Here is a 22631-nt window from a genome sequence, read left to right as displayed (position 1 = left end):
AGGAGGGTAAAAAAGCAAGCTAGAAGAAACACTAGATACATCTGAAAATGAAGTGCAATAAGGAAAAGGAGATGGTGTTACGTTGATTAGGGATGGGATCAGTTCATTAATAAGGAAGGATCTCAGATTGCAAGAACAAAATGTAGAATCTGTTTGGGTGGAACTAAGAAATGGCAAGAGGCAGCAAACTTTGGTAGAAGTTGTTTATAGGTCTAACAGTAGTGGTAGTGTAGGGCATAGTATTCATCAGGAGATTAGAACAGCATGTAGCATGGGTAATACAGTAATCATGGGCGACTTCAAACTGCAAATAGACTGGGTAAACCTAAAAAGCACGAATGCTGTGGAGGACAGGTTTCTGGAGTGTGTTAGGGATGGTTTTCTAGAGCTGTATGTTGGGGAACTGACTAGAGAACAGTTCAAGTATTATGTCATGAAAAAGGGCTAATTAATAATCTTGTAAAAGAATCTTTAGGAGTGAGTGACCATAACATGATAGAATTCTATGTTATGTTTGAAAGTGAGGTAGTTCAATCAGAAGCCAGGGTGTTAAATTTGGCTGAGGTGGATTGGGAAAATGCATTAAAAGGTATGACAGTACACAGGCAACAGATAGTCTTTAAAGAAATATTACATAGTTTACAGCAACTATACATTCATTCAAGGCACAAAACCCCCAAAAGTAAAAAGCAGTTAACCATGGATAACAAAGAAAGTTTAGGATTGTATAAGATTAAAAGAAAAGGTCTATAAAGTAGCCAGAAATAGTGGCAAACCTGAGGATTGGGAGGATTTTACAGTACAGTAAAGGAGGACCAAGAAACTGATAAAGGGGGAATAGAATATGAATGTAAACTAGCAACAAAATGAAAATGGACTGTAAAAGCTTCTATAGCTACATAAGTAGGAAATGTTTGGTTGAAACAAATGTGGGTCAATTCCAGGTAGAGTCAGGATAATTTATAATGCGAAAGAGAGAAATGGTAAAGAAGCTAAATGATTACTTGGTGTCTGTTTTCATAGAGGAAGATATAACAAATCTCGCAGAAAGAGATCCCAGGGATGAGGGAGAATGAGGAACTGAAGGAAATTAGTATTAGTAAGAAGGTTGTATTGAAGAAATTAATGGGGCTAAAGGTTGGTAAGTCCCCGGGACCAAATATTCTAGATCCCAGAATGTTGGAAGGGGTAGCTATGGAGATAGTGGATGCATTAGTGACCATCTTCCGAAATTCTATAGATTCTGGAACGGTTCCTGCAGATTGGAAGGTCACAAATGTCACCCCACTATTTAAGGAGGGAGGGAGAGAAAACAAGAAACTACAGACCTGTTGGCCTTACATCAGTAGTAGGGAAAATGCTGGAATCTATTCTAAAGGATGTGATAAATGGACTCTTGGATAATAATGATCAGATTGGGCATAGTCAACATGAATTTAGGAATGGGAAATCACGTTTGACGAACCTGAGGGAGTTTTAATGAGGATGTTACTAACAGAATTGATAAACGGGAGTCGGTGGACATAGTATACTTGGATTTTCAGAAAGCTTTTGATAAAGTTGCTGAGCAAAATTAAAGCACATGGGATAGGAGGTCATATACTGGCATGGATTAAGGTTAACAGACAGAAAGCAGACAATAGAATAAACGGGTTACTTTCCCATTGGCCGACTGACTAGTGGGATATTGCAAAAATCAGTACTTAAGCCCCAGCTGCTCACAATATACATCAATGATTTGGATGTGGGGACCAAATGTAATATTTCCAAGTTCGCGGATGACACAAAAGTAGGTGGGAATGTTGGTTGTGAGGAAGATACAAAGTGAGTCTAAGGGGATTTGGACAGACTTAGGTGAGTGGGAAAGAATGTGGCAGATGAAATATGATCTGGAAAAATGTGAGGTTATCCACTTTGATAGGAGGAACAGATGTGCAGAGTATTTCTTAAATGGTAAACGATTAGAAAGTGTAGATGTATAAAGGGACCTAGGTGTCCTGGTCAATAAGTCACTGAAAGCTAACATGCAGGTGCAGCAAGCAATTAGGAAGGCTAATGGTATGTTAGCCTTTATCGCAAGAGGATTTGAGTACAGGAGTAGCCAAGTCTTGGTTCAATTGTATAGAACATTGAATAGACCGCACCTGGAATACGGTGTGCAGTTTTGGACCCCTTACTTTAGGAAGGATGTTATTGCCATAAAAGGAGTGCAACGAAGGTTCACCAGACTTGTTCCCGGGATGGCGGGACTGTCTTATGAAGAGAGATTGGGGGAAACTGGGCCTGTAGTCTCTAGAATTTCTGAGAGAGGTGATCTCATTGAAACCTACACAATACTGAAAGGGATAGACAGGGTAGATGCAGGTAAGAAGTTTCCCCAGGTTTGAGAGTCTTGAACCAGGGGACACAACTTTAAAATAAAGGAGAAGCCACTTAGGACCGAGATGAGGAGAAATTTCTTTACTCAGAGGGTTGCGAATCTTTGGAATTCTCTATCCCAGAGGGCTGTGGAAGCTCAGTCATCAAGTATGTTTAATGCAGAGATTGACGTATTTCTAAATACCAAATGACAAAAGGATATGGGGATTGTGTGGGAAAAAGGCTTCGAAGTGGATGATCAGCCATGATCATACTGAATGGCGGAGTAGGCACGATGGGCTGAATGGCCTAGTCCTGCTCCTACGTAGCCTGGTGACGCTACTGCATAGGACTATGCATGTTAAATCGTGGAATAATAAAATCTCTCAGCACTGAAGGTGGCAATTCAGCCAGTCACATCTGGACCATCCCTTTGAAATCTGTCCAATTTAGTCCCACAACCCAGCTTTTTCTCCATAACCCTATAGTTGAGATTTCCAGTATATGTCCAATGGAAACTGATTCAGTCACCCTTTCAGGTAATGTGTTCCAGATCATAGCCCCCTGAAGTCCTCCTTATTGACCTTCTAGTTCTTGTAACAATTATCTTAAATCTATTACCTTCTGCTTTTCAACCTGCTTACCAGAGTAAATGAGTTTCTCCCCAGTTGCTCGATCAAAACAGTTCATAATTTTGCATACCTGTTAGGTCTCTTCACCTTCCCTGCCCTAAGGAGAATAGTCCCAGCTTCTTCAATCTCTCCAACCAATTGAACCCCCTCATCCTTGGAACGGTCATGGTTGTGTTGTTTTTTTTTCTTCTCTGGGGAATATACGGTTTGCCTTTAAGGTTTGCAGAGGATCAGTATTGCTTTAAGAACCGGCAAGCCTCAGGAGTTACAGAAAGGTGCATTTTGGTTGCTGTTAGAAACAGCCATTTGGAGACTGTGATTCAAAGGGTGCATTCTCGCTACCACAGTTAATTTTGTCCCAATAAATATCAAGAGGACATAGACAGGCTGGTGGAATGGGCAGACAAGTAACAGATGAAATTTCATGCAGAAAAGCATCAAGTAATTCTTCCTATCAAAATGTAAAAGGTTGTTGAGAGAAGCGTTGTGGAGGAAATAGCAGAAGTGCTGAGTATCATCTTCAAATCCTCACTAGATACAGGCAAGGTACCAGATGATTGGAGGTCTGCAAATGTTGTACCATTTTCTAAAAAGGGTGCAAGGGCTAAGCCAAATAGTTATAGGCCAGTCAGTCTGACCTCAGTGGTGGGCATATTGCTAGAATCAATTGAGACAGGATAAACTGCCACTTAGAAAGGCACAGATTAATCAGGGATAGTCAGCATGCATTTTTAAGGGAAGGTCATGTTACTTTCTCAAAAACACAACAAAGTTAGACAAGGAGGATTGATGAGGGAAGTGCAGCGAATGTGGTCTACATGGATTTTAGTAAGGCATCTGACAAGGTCCCACATGGCAGACTGGTCAGTAAAATTAAAGCCCATGGGATCCAGGGGAATGCGGCAGGTTGGAACCAGAATTGGCTCAGGGACAGGAAACAAAGGATAGTGGACGGATGTTTTTGCAAATGGAAAGCAGTTTCCAGTGGCGCTCCACAGGGCTCAGTGCTGGGTCCCCTGATGTTTGTTGTATATATTAATGATTTAGACTTAAACGTGGGAGGCACGATTGGGCAATTTGCTGATGACTCAAAAATTGGCAGTGTAGTTAATAGTGAGGAAGAAAACTGTGGACTCCAGTATGAGATCAATGTTTTGGTAGAGTGAGCTGAAAAGTGGCACATGGAATTCAATCCAGAGAAGTGTGAGGTGCTGCATTTGGGAAGGGCAAATAAAGCAAGGGAATCCACAATAAACAGGAGGATATTGAGAGAGGTAGAAAAAGAGAGAGACCTTGGAGTGCATGTCCACAGGTCCCTAATGGTGGCAAGGCAGGTGGATAGAGTAAAGAAAGCATATGGATTGATTTCCTTTAGTGCCTGAGGTATAGAGTACAAAAGCAGAGATGTGATGCTGGCGCTGTATAAAGTGCTGGTTAGGCCACAGCTGGAGTATTCCGTGAAGTTCTGGTTACATTACAGAAAGGACATAATTCCTCTGGAGAGAGTACAGAGTAGATTTACTAGAACATTGCCAGGGCTTGAAGATTGCAGCTATGGGGAAAGATTGGATAGGTTAGGACTGTTTTCCCTGGAACTGAGGAGGTTGAGAGGTGACTTAATTGAGGTATACAAAATTATGAGGGGCCTAGACAGAATGGACAGGAAGCACCCGTTTCCCCTGGCAGGGAAGTCAGTTACCAGGGTATAAAGATTTAAAGGTGATTGGTAGAAGTATTAAAGGGAACCAGAGGGGAAACCTTTTCATCCAGAGGGTGTTGAGTGTCTAGAATTCACTGCCAGAAATGGTGCTGGAAGCAGAGACCCTCAATTCTTTTAAGAGTGCCATCATGTTCAGGGCTATGGACTAGGTGCTGGAAGGCGGGATTAGTTTGGGAGGCTAGTTTATTAGGCTGGCACAGACATGGGCTGAATGGCCTCTTTCTGTGCTGTATTTTTTCTATGGTTCTATGCAATATAAAATAAAGGGTGCAGGAGCAGATTGACCTGGGGTGGGGGGGGGGGGGGGGGTGGTATACGTGCACAAATCATTGAAGGTTGCAGAGCAGATTGAGAAAGCTGTTAATAAAGCATATGGGATCCTGGGATTTATAAACAGGAATGCAGAGTACAAGAAGAAAATTATGATAAACCAGTATAAAAAAAAAGTGTTTCAGCTTCAACTGGAGAATTATGTCCCGTTCAGGGTACGACACTTTAGGAAGAATGTTAAGGCTTTAGAGAGGATGCAGAAAAGATTCACGGGAGTGGTTCCAGGGATGAGAAACTTCAGTTACACGGATAGGGTCAAGAAGTTGGGCCTGTTCCCCTTGGAGAAAAGATTAAGAAATTTTGATAGAGATGCTCAAAATCATGAGCAACCTGAACATTTCTGGATAAGGATAAGCTTTTTCCATTGGCTGAAGGATCCAGAACCAGAGGACACCTAATTAAGGTGATTGTCAAAATAACCAGAGGCTGTTATATAGAACAGAGGCGACAGGAGGACAATTTGATGCAGCAAGTGGTTAGGATTTGAGATGCTCTGCCCGAGAGAGTGGTGGACGCAGATTCAATACAAGCCTTCAAAACAAAAAAATTTGCAGGGCTACAGAGAAAAGAGGCTGCGGAGTGGAACAAGGCCAGATGCTCTTGCAGAAAGCCAACAGAGTCACAACAGGTTGAATGCTCTCCTTCTGTGCTGTAACCATTCTATGTCCTCCCGATTTATGACCATCATGCTTACTACAATGCCAAATTTTGTATCATGTAAAAACCGCTATAGTCCATGGGGTGCAGATACACCAACAGTGCTGTTAGGAAGGGAGTACCAAGATTTTGACCCAGTGAAAACAAAAAGACAGTAATATAGTTCCAAGTCAGGATGGCACATAGCTTGGAGGAGAACTTGCAGATGGTGGTGTTCCCATGCATCTGCTTCCCTTGCCCTTTTCAGTGGTAGAGGTCATGGGTTCGGAAGGTGCTGTCGAAGGAGCCTTGGTGAGTTGCTGCAGTGCATCTCAGATGGTGTACACTGCTGCCATTGTGCATTGGTGGATGGGGTGCCAATCTAGGGGATCGCTTTGTCCTGGATAGTGTCGAGCTTCTGGAGTGTTGCTGGAGCTGCACACATTCAGGAAAGAGGAGTATTTCATCGCACTCCTGACTTGTGCCTTGTAAAAGGTGGACAGGCACTGGGGAGACAGGAGAGTTACTCACTGCAGAATTCCCAGCCTCTGACCTGCTCCTGTAGCCACAATATTGTGGCTGGTCCAATTCAGTTTCTGGTCAATGCTGATCCCCAGGATGTTGATAGTGAAGGATTCAGCAATGTTAATACCATTGAACATCAAGGGAAGACAGTTAGATTCTCTCTTGTTTGAGATTGTCACTGCCTGGCACTTGTGTGGTGCAAATATCACTTACCACTTATCAGCCCAAGCCTGAATGTTGTCCAGGTCTTGCTGCTTCAGTATCTGAGGAGTCACGAATGGTGCTGAACATTGTACAATCAGCAAATATCCCCACTTCTGACCTTATGATTGAAGGAAGGTCATTGATGAAGCAGCTGAAGATGGTCAGGCCCAGGCACTACCCTGAGGAACTCCTGCAGTAATGTCCTGGGACTGAGATGATTGAGCTCCAACAACTACAACCATCTTCCTTTGTGCAAGGTATGACTCCAACCAGTGGAGAGTTCCCCCCCCCGCCCCGATTCCCATTGACTCCAGTTTTGCTAGGGCTCATTGATGCCACACTGTCAAATGCTGTCTCGATGTTAAGGGCAGTCACTCTCACCTCTGGAGTTCAGCTGTTGTCCACAGAAACAGAAAAATAGGAGCAGGACATTTCGGCCCTTCGAGCCTGCTCCGTTATTCAAAGCGATCATGGCTGATCATCCAAATTCAGTACCCTGTTCCTGCTTTCTACCTGTATCCCTCGATTCCTTTAGCCTCCAAGAACTATATCTAACTCTTTCTTGAATATATTCATGATTTGGCCTCAACTGCTTTCCATGGTAGAGAATTCCACAGGTTCACCACTCTCTGGATGAAGAAATCTCTCTTCATCTCAGTCCTAAATGGCTTACCCCTCCTTAGACTGTGACCCCTGGACCTGGACTCCCCTGCCATCAGGGACACCCTTCCTGCATCTAGTCCGTCCAGTCCTGTTAGAAGTTTGTAGGTTTCTATGAGATTCCTTCTCATTCTTCTCAAAACTCTAGCAAATACAAGCCTAATCAACCCAATCTCTCTGCATACCTCAGTCCTGCCATCCCAGGAATCAGTCTGGTGAACCTTCGTTGCACTCCCTCCATAGCAAGAACATCCTTCCTCAGATAAGGAGAACAAAACTGCACACGATATTCAAGGGGTGGTCTCACCAAGACCTTGTATAATTGCAGAAAGACATCCTTGCTCCTGTGCTCTAATCCTCTCGCTATGAAGGCCAACATACCATTTGTCTTCTTAACTGCCTGCTATACCTGCATGCTTACTTTTAGCGACTGGTGCACAAGGACACCCAGGTCTCGCTGCACCTCCCCCTTTCCCAATCTATCGCCATTCAGATAATAATCAGCCTTTCTGTTTTTGCTACCAAAGTGGATAACCTCACACTTATCCACTTTATACTGCATCTGCCATGCATTTGCCCACTCAACCTGTCCAAATCACACTGGAGCTTCTCTGCATCCTCCTCACAGTTCACACTCCCATTCCCACCCAGCTTTGAGTCGTCTGCAAACTTGGATATATTACATTTAATTCCTTTATCTAGATCATTAATATATATTGTGAATAGCTGGGGTCCTAGCACTGATCGCTGCAGTACCCCACTAGTCACTGCCTGCCACTCGGAAAAAGACCCCTTTATTCCTACTCTGTCTCCTGTCTGCCAACCAGTTCTCTATCCATGTCAGTACCCTGCCCCCAATCCCATGTGCTTTAATTTTGCATGCTAATCTCTTATGTGGGACCTTATCGAAAGCCTTCTAAAAGTCCAAATACACCACATCCACTGCTTCTCCCTGATCTATTCTACTCGTTACATAGTCAAAAAATTCCAGTAGATTTGTCAAGCATGATTTCCCTTTCGTAAATCCATGTTGACTTTGTCCAATCCTGTCACTGTTTTCCAAGTGCTTTACTATTACATTTTTTATAATGGACTCTAGCATTTTCCCCACTACTGAAGTCAGGCTAACCGGTCCATAATTCCTTGTTTTCTCTCCATCTCCTTTTTTAAATAGTGGGGTTACATTAGGTACCCTCCGATCCATTGGAACTCTTCCAGACTCCATAGAATTTTGAACAATGACCAGCAATGCATCTACTATTTCAAAGGCCACTTCAAGTACGCTGGGATGTAGATCAGGCCCTGGGGATTGATCGGCCTTCAATCCCGTCAATTTCCCTAACACCATTTCCCTACTAATACTGATTTCATACAGTACCTCCTTCTCACTGGACCCTATGTTCCCCAACATTTCTGGGAGGTAATTTGTGTCCTCCTTTGTGAAGACAGAACCAAAGTATGTATTTAATTGGTCTGCCATTTCTTTATTCCCCATCATAAATTCACCCGTTTCTGACTGTAAGGGACACACATTTGCCTTCATTAATCTTTTTCTCTTCACATATGTCTAGAAACTTTTAGTCAGTTTTTATGTTCTCTGCAAGCTTACTCTCATACTCTATTTTCCCTTTCTTAATCAATTCCTTTGTTCTCCTTTGCTGAATTCTAAACATCTCCCAATGGTCAGGTTTGCTGCTGGTTCTGGCCATTTCATATCTCTCCTCCTTGAATCTAATACTATCCCTAATTTCTTTTGTAAGCCACCCTTCCCATTTTATTGTTGCGTCACACAGAAATGAACAATTGTTGTAATTCATCCATGCGCTCTTTAAATGCTAGCCATTGCCCATCCACCGTCAACCCTTTTAAGTAACGTTCCTCAATCTATCATAGCCAAGTCGGGCCTCGTACCTTCATAGTTTCCTTTATTTAGATTTAGGACCACAGTCTTGGAATCAACTTAAATGAAGAATTCTATCATGTTATGGTCGTTCTTCCCCAAGGGACCCCACACAACATGTTTAACTAATCCTTTCTCATTACACAATACCCAGTCTAAGATGGCCTGTTCTCTACTTGGTTCCTCAACACATTGGTCCAAAAAACCATCACGTATGCACTCCAGGAATGCCTCCTCTACAGTATTATTGATAATTTGGTTTGCCCAATCTAAATGTAAATTAAAGTCACCCATAATTACAGTTGTACCCTTATTGCATGCAACTCCAATTTCCTGTTTAATGCCATCCTCTACATCACCACTGCTGTTTGGGGGAGTCTAAATAGAACCCCCACCGTTTCCTGCCCCTTGGTGTTTTAGGTCCACCCATACAGATTCCACATCAGGATTCTCTGAGCGAATATCCTTCCTCACCATTGTATGGATTTCCTCTTTTACTAAATGCTACCCCACCTCCTTTCCTCTTTTGCCTGTCCTTCCTAAATACTGCATGTCTTTGGATGTTCAGTTCCCATCCTTGGTTACCCTGCAGCCATGTCTCCATAATTCATAACTATATCGTATCCATTTACATCTATTTGCGCGGTTATTCACTTACCTTATTGCAAATACTCTGCGCATCGAGACACAATGCCTTTAGGCATGTCTTTTTAACATTGTCATCTTAGCATTATTTCACACTATGGCCTTATTTGTTTCTTGCGCTCGATTTCTATGCCTTCCACTTTTGCCTTTTTGTTTCCGGTCTTTCGTTTCATCCTGGTTTCCCCCTCCTCAGTCTCCCCACTCAAGTTCCCATCCCACTGCCATTCTAGTTTAAATCCTCCCCAACAGCACTCGCAAAAGCCCCTGCGGGGACATTGGTTCCAGTCCTGCCAGGGTGTAATCCATCCTGCTTGTACAGATCCCACCTTCCCCAGAACCAGTCCTGTTGTCCCAGGAATCCAAATCCCTTCCTCCTGCACCATTTTTCCAGCCTCACATTCATCTGGTCTATTCTCCTGTTCCTATACTCACTAACGTGACACAGGAAGCAATCCTGTTACTACCCTTGAGGTCCTGCTTTTTAATTTAGCTTCGAACTCCTTAATTCATCTTGCAGGACCTCATTCCTTTTTCTACCTATGTCGTTGGTACCGACATGTACCACGACCATTGGCTGTACACCACTCCCCCTTCAGAAAGTCCTACAGCCTCTCAGATATCCTTGACCCTTGCACAAGGGAGGGAAATCCTGGAGTCTCCTTTGCAGCCAAAGAAAAGACTCTGTTCCCCTTACAATTGAACGCTTGGACCAAGATTGTAATAAGGTCAGAAGCAGAGTGGCCCTGATGGAACCCAAACTGAGCACCAGTGATCAGGTTATTGCTGAGCAAGTGTCGCTTGATTACACAGTCGACAACCTCTTCCATCACTTTGCTGATGATCGAGACTAGACTGAAAGGGTAGTAATTGGCCAGGTTGGATTTGTTCTGCTTTTTGGGCACAGGACATATCTGGGCAATTTTCCATATTGACAGGTAGATGCCAGTGTTGTAGCTGCACTGTAGCTTTTATTTTCCAGAAAAGGTCTGTTATGAGGTACCTTATCAAATGCCCTAGACAAGTTCACAGATACACAACATCTACTGTATTACCTTCATCAACCCTCTGGTACTTCACCAAAACAACTTAACCACACCTATTTACACAGAGGTTCTGACCAGTGTACTTTGTTGTAATCATCTGAAACAAAGTATATGTACAGCAAAAAGTTACATTGGCCAATGGACTGCATGAAGGAGGTCTGGAGAGATCCCAGAGTCCAATCACAAAGCAGCTGCAAGTTCATACAGAATACCAGGCACACTTCTGTTTGTGGAACGTAAGAATGTAATTGCCTGGAACTCAGTCTCTTATAGATAGAAGTACAAAAACAAATATGGCTGGAGAACACATTAAACTTTGAGAAAGTTTGTCTTCCTTGTGGTACTCCATTACTAGCTCTATGATTATTTCACCCTCAAAGATCAAATTTGACATTTGTTCTAGCCTGTTACCTCTGGCTGCATTCTGTTAGGCCACCACGTAACTATTATTTAACTGGTCTCTCAAGTGATCTCCTGTGTTGCTTAAATGGAATTGCTCCAATATATGGAATGTAATAGAACAGTTGATGAAAAATTGCCAGATTGTTTGTACCTTTTGTTTCTCGGATAACAAGGGCATTCAATAATCCTTTTCCTCTTACAGCAGACACAATATCCGATGGCAGTTTCATCAGCTCACTTCGGAGGAGCATTCCCATTTCCTCTGCATTTTCTGCCAAGTTTTCTTCTTCAAGAACCTGTATATTTCAGTTAAAGGGGTATTGCAAAAAAATTTAAAGTTTATCCCAGTCATTGGAAATAGATAAAGCCAACCAAGCTTTCTCCTTTTCAGATTAACACTTCCTTGCTAAATTATTCAACCAGAAAGTGATCTTATTGTCACTTGAAACCATTTATTATGGTCTGCCTCAGAGGCCTTTCCTGCTGACAGTCCACAGCTCGACCATCCTTTGCGTGAAAACATTCTACCAGACATACCTCTTTACTTTAAACTTCCTCATTTTTAAACTTTCTGTACCTCATATTGGAAACCTTCAAACTGAACAACTTTCCTTAACAACTTTCTTCACATTTCTGAATACTTCAGCGTGAAGGCTCTTTTCCAAAGAAAAACTTCCAAAACTAATCTCTAGAATCCATCAAACTACTGCCTTTTTCCAATGTGCTCTCTATGATGCCGCCCAACTTTGCAACATATCCCCCTTAGCTATGCCTAAACACTGCAACCCAATTTCTGGTCTGCCCACAATACTCTGGCCAAGTCGTCAACATCCTACGTACCCAAAACTGAGAGCTCATTTGATAATCAGCGATTACATTCTCCTCCAATATCATGTCTGTGTCTGGCCCACCTTCAGTATGCTCCATTCTAACATGTTGGAATATAGCCACTCTCTAGTCCAATGCACAGTTACATCAGCAAGATGCCCATCTTTAGTCCCCTTTTATCACTTACATGCTATCCCTCTACACATTTTTGAAAGCATTAGGTCAGCTTTTGTACATGCTGATGATTCCCAACTCTACCTTTGTCATAACTATTCCAAGGCTGTGACTACAGTGTCAGATTGCCTGTACAACTTCCAAGTCATGATGAGTTTAAATTTTCCTTCAATCCACACTGGCAAAATCAAATTCATTGTTTTTAGTTCCTACCACCACCCACACAGCTCTTGCTGCAGCTCCAACTATCTCTCCGCACAGGCTGAACCAGATGGTGCATAACCTCAACACTCTGCTCAACCCTGAGTTGAGCTTTTAAACCCCATATCTGATCAGCTATCTAACTTCAATTTCCCCCTTCAGAACTTTACCCAATGGTTCTTCCATGCTGAAAAACACAAGCCATGCCTTTATCACCAAGGGTCAATTTCTTGAATGGTTTCCAGTTTCCCTTCCTTCAGCTGTCACATATTTGGGTTAATCCAAAACTATCTTATGTCCTCACACAGTTCTATGCACTTTTCCCTCAGCTTACCAACTACAAGGCTCTTACCTTCGATTTCAAATTACTCCAGCTATTTCTTAAAAAATCTACTTCAATCACATGTCTCAACCACATCCAAGGTTCCTCCAGTTTTGAACTACCACTTAGCCTTCAAAGACTAATCTTTGGCACTACAGCACTGCTCTTTGGAACATTGCTTTGCTATCCCATTCCTTCCTTCTAAAGCTTATAAACCCACCTCTTCAATGTAATTCCGCCCCCACATCCACCATCTCCTAAGTTTTCATTTGTAACCTGTTCAGCATAATCTCCTATTTGTTAGCAGGAGAGAATCTAGGAGTGTACTGTATAAATTACTTTTTTAAAAATATATATTTACACACACACATACACACCTCAGCTATGACCTTTTCTGCTGGCCAATAAAAGTACTTCCGCTAAGCAGATAGAATTTGTGTGAAAATTCAAACTGATTGGCCATAACTTCTTAAAACTCATTCATGTAGCCCATTTCGACTTGTCTCTATCGCAGACATACCTCAAGTGCAGCAATAGCAACACGGCATGCCAAGGGATTGCCACCATATGTGGACCCATGCTGACCTGGTTTAATGGATAACATAATTTCATCATTGCACAACACTGCTGAAACCTGTAAAAAAAAGAGAAAGAAATAGTCAACTTAATTCCTCATGAAGATACAATTTTCAGCTAAATTGTCTTTGGAACAAAGTGCTGTTCTAACTTAGACAAAAATCAATATACACTTTTAGCTGGCTCCCCTTGAAAATCACGATGGTCACAACACAAGCAATTCTGGAGAAGCAAAGAATAGGGAAAGACAGCTGCACAATTTACTGTTTAATTAAAATTGCAATCACTATTTCAACATGAATGAAAACAAAGCGGAGAATGCGTAGTCATTTTGACACTGTGTGTTCCCTCCGCCTTGGACGTACAGAACTGCATAATAGCTTTCTACCAGAAACTGGTTAGGATGTAGGTGCACCATTGATGGAAAAACTTGTGGGATAACACCAAATATTGAACTAATGTCCACTGAAGTCCAACTACATACATTTTCGAGGTTACAAAAGTTACCAGTCTTGTGCTCCTTCAGGAATTAAATGAGAAGCACATTATGCTTGGTGGAAATGATGGTCTGCAATGAATTGTATAGATGCATCAATTTTTTCTTAAATAGACACCAAATTCTCACTGTTGAATAGAATGGTAGATAACCCTCCATCAGAGATCATGGGCTAAGTCATGAATGTTTAGAAAGTTAACAAATTTACCCAAGAAACCTTGGACCTGAAGCCCAATGACATTGGGACCTTGTAAAATAGGGATTCAATTTTTCAAACAATTGCTGCTCTCCACAAGATTCAACAAAAAGGCATCAAATCCCTATTTCTATTATGGGATAGTAGGCAAAAAAAACCTTCCCATTGAAATTGACAGGATATTTAAACTAGCATATTTAAAAACCTGGAAACTTTGTCAGATTATAGGACAAATGTGCCACAGATTAGGAAGCTGATTCTGACAGATGCTCACTCAGCAGCAGCCCCAAAGGATCTAGAGATTGAATACAATACAGAGCTAAAGACCTTCCTCCTGATTTTTCTATGCAATTGGCATTCATTGGAGAAGGATATGAATATTTTGTATTCATCCATTTTGCAATCATTCTTCCAAGGTTTGCACTATTTTTGCTTCAACTTTAAATTTCTTCTAGAGTCTCTTTTCAGTAATAGAGTCAGAGTTTTACAGCACAGAAACAGGCCCTTCGGCCCAACGCACCTGCACCGACCATCAAGCACCCGTCCGAAACTAATCCCACTTCCCGGCACTTGGCCCGCAGCCTTGTATGTTATGGCGTTTCAAGTGCTCATCTAAATACTACTTAAATGTTGTGTGTATGCCTGCCTATACCACCCCTTCAGACAGTGTGTTCTAGATTCCAACCACACTGGGTGAAAAAGGTTTTTCCTCAACTCCCCTCTAAACCTCCTGTCCCTTACCTTAAATCTATGCCCCCTAGTTATTGACCTCTTCGCCAAGGGAAAAAGTTTCTTCCTATCGATCCTATCAATGCCCCTCATAATTTTGTATACCTCAATCAGGTTTTCCCCCTCCCCCCCCCCCCCACCTCAGCCTTCTCCGCTCCAAGGAAAGCAACCCCAGCCTATCCAGTCTCTCTGTAACTGAAATACTCCAGCCCAGACAACATCCTGGTGAATCTCCTCTGCACCCTCTCCTTTGCAATCACATCCGTCCTATAGCGTGATGACCAGAACTGTACATAGTACTCCAGCTGCGGCCTAACCAGGTGTTTTATACAGCTCCATCATAACCTCCCTGCTCTTATATTCTATGCCTCGGCTAATAAAGGCAAGTATCCCGTACGCCTTCCTAATCACCTTATCTACCTGTGCTGTTGCCTTCAGTGATCTATGGACAAGCACCCCAAGGTCCCTCTGTACTACCTAGGGTCCTACCATCCATTGTATATTCCCTTGCCTTGTTAGTCCTCCCAACGTGCATCACCTCACACTTCTAAGGATTAAACTCCACATGCCACAGCTCATTCCTATAACACACAAATTCTGCCAGAGATGCCCTATTGGTACATGTACACTAAGATTCGCATAAAATATTGAGCTTGATAATGCTAGTTGCACCCCAAAACCATTAGTTGGAAAACATGTGTCAGCATACTCGTTCTGCAGCAGAATGACGACTTGAAGTAATTACATAACTGGTTCAAATGTCAAAGTCTAGTAGCTACTCTTCATTTAATTTTTAATCCCTGGCTATATTTGCATCTGCAGCGACCCACATTAGCCTAGTGCTAATTTAAAAGTGTACTACTGGTTTGTTAAAATTTTTCATTAAAATGCAGGACATTCGATTTAGCTGTGATTTGTTTCTGAATTTAAGAGATAGTGGAAATGTTACACTTACTACCCACCATAATTGCCTTAATTGTGGGCCTGTTTGTATAAACTGAGTAGATTAAGCGTCAACCATAAAATGTGGTTGAATGTCACATGTAGGTCTCACTGAGTGGCATTTCAATTCCTTGAACAACATTAATGACCCAATTGAATTTTTGCAGCAATCAAATTAATACAAATCATATTTCTTAAAAGCTATTTCACTATCTATTACGGTGCCACTACTATACCCTTGCTATGTTGAAAACACTTCAGTTTACATCTGAAAATCATGCATAGCGTCACTCACAGGATACACGCCTCCAGAGAGGGCTTTTCCAAGCATAACAATATCTGGTTTGACATCTTCATGATCACATGCCAATCGCCGTCCAGTCCTAGCCAATCCAGTTTGCACTTCATCTGCGATGAACAGGACCTATTCAATGAGACAGATTCGTTACTAAAGATTCTGTTTACATTCAGTAAATTACCACCCTTGTTACAATGACATTTTACAACTCACGTTATATTTTGTGCACAATTCTCTCACTCCTTGAAGGTAGCCCTGGTCAGGAACAATTACTCCAGCTTCTCCCTGGATTGGTTCCACCATAAATGCTGCCATATTAGGGTCCTGGAATGCACGCTAGAGAGAGAAAACTGAAATTAAAATTAAAACAAAATATAAACTAACAAAACAATTCCAATTATTTTTCATACCTCTGTTGCCGGCAGATCATTGTATGGAATAATTTCAAACCCAGGCATAAATGGTCCAAATCCTTCATAACTACTGGGATCTGTTGAACTGGAAACAGCAGACATAGTTCTACCCCAAAAATTACCAGCTGAAAGAAAATAAATAATGTTAATATCACGTACCTTCAGACACTTCAAATTTTCTAACTTTGGACAGGGCCTGCTGCAAATCCATTTACAGAAGTATTTTCTTTATGAATTCAAGATGTATTTCACAAATTTGATACTGCATTTTTCTTGGAAGCAAAAAAAACTGACTACCCGCATTTATATTTTTCTTACAAGGATTTTACCAGAAAGAACATTTCAATAACCAAAAGAACTTTGCATCATTATATACATTGACAACAAAATCAATTATTTTTCAGTCCTAGAGCATTCGAATAGGACAGCCCATTAAATTACATCTCCTAGAAACCACAGAACAAAATATTAAATTTGTACACAGCCCAAAATAGTTTTAAAACAGTTATTTTTGAATGTAGTAAATAAGGATTTAATGTAAATTACAACTATAATGATTAAATACTACATGGAGCTGATGCCCTACTTTAAAAAATCTTACCTGCAAAAAGAATTTTTGCTTTATATTTAGGAATTCCTTTAACTTCATATGCCCATTTGCGAGCCAACTTGCAAGCACTTTCTCCTGCTTCCACACCTAAAGTCAAATTTTAAGTTTAAGATTCAGAAAGTAAATAAAAAAACAATTACCAAAAGTTGCATGCAAGGGGAAAAAAAGTGCCAAGCACAAATTATTACGTTCAAATAGTTGGTACAGAGCAAACTTGTATTGCCAAATTTCAGCAAAAGCAAAATACTGCGGATGCTGGAAATCTGAAACAAAAACAAGAAATGCTGGAATCACTCAGCAGGCAGGTTCCGAAGAAGGGTCACTGACCCGAAACGTTAACTCTGCTTCTCTTTCCACAGATGCTGCCAGACCTGCTGAGTGATTCCAGCATTTCTTGTTTTTGTTTGCCAAATTTCAGGTCATGTTCTACCCGCCTTTCAATTTCACTCTGCATTACAGTGGGTAGCTCACGATCTCCATTCCATCCTTCTGGACGTGATTTTCATTCCTTCCAGAAAATAAAGCTCAGGACTCAAATGATGAATACTGTTACGACCAGGTGAGAAAAGGTATCCAGGGGTCTGTTACTATCTTCACCTCGTCTCATTGTAACAGGGTTTAATTTTAAATGCTGTGTTTTGAGCTCCCCCTTTGTGAATCCTTGTTCACAACTTTCCAATTATAAGGCAAAGAAATGAACACAAACAGGCTTTCTTTGGTTTAAAGATGAAATTTATTAAACCTTAGGTTTAAACAGTAATACAGATATGACGCAGCCCACACTAGCATGCACATGCAATACACACAGGCAAATAGGGACAGAAAAAAGATAAGTTTGAGGTCAGCTCATTACTGTGCTTTGAGCTCGCTGTAGTCTTTGATTGAAGATATGGTCTTTCATTTCGTTGGGGCCCAGTGTTCCTTTTAAACCTTATTTACGTAGCAGACTTTTTCCTGAGTTTACATGTCTTCACAAGATTCAGTTCAGTGGGAAAGAGATGGAGGGAGACAGGCAGGAGAGATGTTCAGTCCACGAGCACAGTTTTTGATCTCAAGTACTGTTTTCTCCAATTTAAAACTCAGCTCAAACCTCCGCAACAGCCAGTTCATCATGTGACTGAAGCTGGTCTGACCACTTCTGTGTATTGGGGAAGCAACTACTGGGCCCCCATTGTTTCAACACCGTCTCTTACTATGCAAAAATGTCTTTCCAGTCAGGAGCTTGCACTTTTTAAGTTTTAATGTTCATGTGGTGAAATAATGTGTACCTCAGTCTTGGCAGGTGGGGGTTTGCCTGACAGTATAAAATCACAGGACCAAAAGATCTCATCACATGATTGTATTTTACTGGCACACTGAAAAAGCTTTTAGGTTCCATTGTTACAATGATTGCTTGAAAACAGCAACTAGTATAGATCCCATTTTCCCTCAGGGCGGGTGACAGGGGCAGGCTAGGCAGATGAAGTGGGCATAGGTGGAGACTGCTGCAGTGCAGGAAGAAGATCCATGATCTGATGCAGTCTTGCAAGGCGAGTGCAGCACATAACATTAAGCTGGCAGCCTTAAAATGTCACAAAAAAGTAATATGAAATTGGAGTGCCCACCCAGTCAGCAATACCCAGACAGTAGCATTGGCTACCAAATGTATATTTGCATCTGTCGAGGACACTGATCAGAGTTGACTTTTGCACTGCCTGAACTGAAATGCTATGTGCAGCAGGCATCCCTGTGGCATAAATGGACAATGATGTGGTCATCAACAGAAGGCATGGTGTGAGCGTATGAACAAGTAACAATGTTAATTTATGTGCTTGCAGGAGAAACAAGCTCACAATTCGAGAGGAAGAGGACAAGAGGCAGCATGCTATATCTGGCAGTCCAGTCCAGATGCCAATGGAAGAGGAGATCATGGAGCTAGGAGGTCTGGAGGCAGGGCAGCCTGTCGCTGATGAGACAGATGAAGAGCTGCCAGACAAGTGCCCGAATGGATTGAGGGAAATACACCCTCTCGTGGCCAATAAGCATAGCACTCATGAAGCCATCAATGGTCACCTCAGAGCACCAGAGGATGAGTAGTCGGAAGGACTTGTGAACGGGCAGTGCCCTCCCATCATTACACTCTCAGGTCAGTTGAAGAGACAGCTGCCAAGCCTACAGGACAACTTTCTAATGGAGCAGTAGACCTCAACAGATGCAGCCTTACATTCCTCCACCAGCACAGATACTCTCACAATCAGTGGGCAGTTGTTCACAAACAGCACTGGGAGCACAATTTGATTAGAACAGCACGTCTCACCCAAGCAGCTGGTGTAGGAAGTGACCGTTGCAGTCATTGACACTCAGGACAATGGGAGGGCATGGTGATCCTCAGCTGCAGCATGAGGTGTGTGAACATCTGGCAGTGCTTCCAGAGGCTTTGCGCATCTATGCACGAATAATGGAGGAGTTACTCCAGGTCATGAGTCTAGCCACGTCTCTGGTGCATACATGCATGGCATACACCATTGAGGGTGACCCTCATGGAGAGCCACATTCAGCATATCAGTGGATGCCAGTAATGCACATGGATCTGTATGCCATCACCTCTGCCATGAGCTCTGTGGAGGAATAGCTGGGCAAGACGCCTGGAGTCATAGTCAGGCGTCCATATTTCAGGGAGGGACAAGTGAACCCTGCAAGGGTAGAGAAGCGGCTGCCTGAAGCAACAGGGAGCTCCTCTCAAGACACTCCTGGTGTGGACCCCAGTCCTCTGACAATGGCACCAATACCTCATGAAGCTGCGAAGACAGAGGTGGCTCTTGCACAGGTACTGGGACGCCTTGGTGTTGAAGGATTTATGAATGCTGCACCACAAAATAGAAACATAGAAAACAGGAGCACGAGTAGGTCATTCGGCCCGTCAAGCCTACTCTGCCATTCATTTTGATCATGGCTGATCATCCAACTCAGTAACCAAAAACCATCAATGGTGTTAAAATAGCTTGGAATGAAATTGAGAGATCTAGAAGTATGAGTAGAATCTATATTCAACATGTGCAAGCAAATGAATACTTTAAGCATTTCTGTACTATTGGGCCATTAACAGTTCAGTTGCTTTTATAAAGACTGTGATGGAAAGGTCCACACCACATTAGATCAATGCATTATCTATGGCTAACCTAATGTCATGGGATGGTAAGGGCATTCAAGGAAAAGGGCAACTTGGCTACAGAAGGTAGCAGATTTATTTGTTTACATGACCATCTGAGGAATGCTCGTGAGAAATGTCAATTAGTGACCATCAGCCCCCTCCAAAATATTCATCCTTGGAGGAGACATCGTGCTCTAGGATTGGCCAATGCTTCCCCAGAAAACAGCACACTACCATACAAGAGACCTTTGATGGGCATAATGAAGGGATCCACCAGATCCAAAGCATCTGAACTGCATTTTCAGAAGCCCTATGGCCTGCTCAATGGTCGCGATTTGTCAGGTGGCAACTGTTCTATGTCTCCTATGCATCTGTGCTGGGGTTCCGCATCATGGGGAGCAATGCCTTCAGGGACTAGCACTTGACACCCAATATCCATCCTTGAAGGCACGCCTTGTGGGGGGGCAGGGAAGGGGCAGTGCTCGCAAAGCCCAGGCACCTGGGACCTCCTTAGAATGAAGGAGTCATGACTGCATCCTAGGAACCTTGCACAGGCTTGAAGGAAGCATTTGTGATCGTTGCAAACCACTTGCACAGTGAGTGAGTGGAAGCCATTCCTGTTGATGAAGGCTGTTGCCTGGTCTGTGCGAGCCTTGATGTGTGCAGTCGATACACCTTGCACCTGGGGGAATTCAGCTATGACCCCAAATCCTATAGCCCTCAGCCTTCCTGTCTGGATCAGTGCAAAAGTGCACGTATTGGCCAGCCCTCGAACTTGGCATTTGTGACCATCTTGACACACCGATAAGCCGTGAACTGCAAAATCCCACAGGTGTCTCCATGAGATTCCGAGAATGATCCAGAGGTGTAACACTTCAACACCACTATGACCTTCACCACCACACGCATGGGTGCCTGCCACTTCCCATTTGACTCAGCTCCTCCTCTATCATGACACAGCTCAATACCACCTCCATGGTGATGCAGAGTCTTTGGCAACACCAATTTGACATTCGCAAGAAGCAGAGCTTCTGACCATGAAGCTTTTCTGGTGGGCAACATCTTCTGCACACAAGAGGCTGGTTGTGAGCCCCTGTGCCCCCTTCCAGTCTCATGATTCTGATGCCCCTCTGGGTGCTGCAGCCTCACTCCTGATGGCTGTAGTTCTCTCCCTCTCTGATGCTTCTCCTCACTGGAGGTCTCAAAACCAGAGGAAATGAGGCACTGCTAACTGCAGCCAAAACGGACCTTCCACTGAGTTTCCGCCTCTGAAGCTCCGCTGTTCTCACAAAATTGTAAATACTTTGTGAAATTGCCTTTAAATTGCATCTCCTGCAGCTGTCTCGGGAAATATCCTTTAGCAGCGTGAGAATGTCAGACTTCCATCCCAACGCTATCCATCACACCTGCATCCCAGCCAGTCACCACTGCTGTGACAAAATTCAATTCAAGTGCCTTAAGTGATTAATAATAAAATACACTAAATATCGTGGCTACAAGAACATGTCAGAGGCTAGGAATCCTGCAACGAGTAACTCCCCAAAGCCTATCCACTATCGACAGGGCACAAGTCAGGAGTGTGATGAAATACTCTCCACGTGCCTGGATGGGTGCAGCTTCAACAACACTCAAGAAGCTCGACACCAACTAGGACAAAACAGCCTGCTTGATTGGCACCCCATCAATAAACATTCACTCCCTCCACCACAGTGGCAGCAATGTGTATCATCTACAAGATGCACTGCAGCAACTCACCAAGGTTCCTTCCACAGCACCTTCCAAACCCGTGACCGCTACCTAGAAGGACAAGGGCAGTAGCTGCACAGGACGACCACCACATCCAAGCTATACACCATCCTGACTTGGAACTATAAAATCACCATTCCTTCACGGTCGCTAGGTCAAAATCCTGGAACTCTCTTCCTAACAGCACAGTTAGCACCTACCCCACATGGACTGCAGCAGTTCAAAAGGCAGCTCACCCCCAACTTCAAGGGCAATTAGGGATGGGCAATAAATGCTGTCCTAGCCAGTGACGCCCACGTCCCATGGATGAATTTAAAAAAGTTACTCCCAATATTTGAGTAATTACTTTACACTGTTTCATTAAATAAGCTGAAAACTTAAAACTAGTCAGGTCAAGATTAGACCGGTCAACAATCTGAAGGCAAATAAAAACTAAGCCACAAAGCAATATAGATGAGCAAGACTTCAGAAACAAATTTTAGAACAAGAGCTCCATGGAAGAACAAACATGGAGCGTTTGTCCATTTAATGTTAGACAACTTTAAAAATGTGGAATGCAAGCACATTTATGGAGAAATATCAGCAAAACTTAAAGGTGGTTGAAAACCAACAGCAAAAGGTACAAGCAGTTGCAAGAAGGGAGAATCGTGCAAAGGCCAATTAATAATTTCAGTAGTGGGATGTGCATTAAAAACTGTATATAGCAGTGAAAGCCAAACTAATGTTTCAAAAGAACATGTCAAAGCAAGATTATTGGTAACTGGAAACTTGCAGAGTCAAATTAGACTGAAGCCGAAAATATTTTACAAATGTAGGGAATTTAACTTTAAGACAACTGGGAGAACGCAAACTGGAAAAGAATTATCGTAATAGCAAAAGCTTTTTCAGCTACATCTGGAGTCATTAGACTGTTAG

At 42.6% G+C, this 22631-nt stretch overlaps 1 protein-coding gene across 2 annotated transcripts in view; it reads right to left on the bottom strand.

The window, feature by feature from the left end:
• Positions 1 to 22631, bottom strand: part of LOC137380639 (ornithine aminotransferase, mitochondrial-like) — a 41320-nt gene that overhangs the window by 2859 nt on the left and 15830 nt on the right. For both annotated transcript variants that reach the window (XM_068052799.1, XM_068052798.1), the window contains exons 4-9: positions 16832 to 16927; positions 16228 to 16355; positions 16031 to 16153; positions 15815 to 15943; positions 13101 to 13214; positions 11207 to 11351 (exon numbers count right to left, since the gene is read on the bottom strand). In XM_068052799.1, the coding sequence (XP_067908900.1) occupies positions 11207 to 11351; positions 13101 to 13214; positions 15815 to 15943; positions 16031 to 16153; positions 16228 to 16355; positions 16832 to 16927 (735 nt within the window). The remainder of the gene's footprint in view (positions 1 to 11206; positions 11352 to 13100; positions 13215 to 15814; positions 15944 to 16030; positions 16154 to 16227; positions 16356 to 16831; positions 16928 to 22631) is intronic.

This window comes from Heterodontus francisci, chromosome 20, assembly GCF_036365525.1.
Source record: "Heterodontus francisci isolate sHetFra1 chromosome 20, sHetFra1.hap1, whole genome shotgun sequence".
Lineage (NCBI taxonomy): Eukaryota > Metazoa > Chordata > Chondrichthyes > Heterodontiformes > Heterodontidae > Heterodontus > Heterodontus francisci.
Note: the sequence above shows the minus strand (reverse complement) of the source record. Positions and strands in the feature narration are given on the sequence as shown.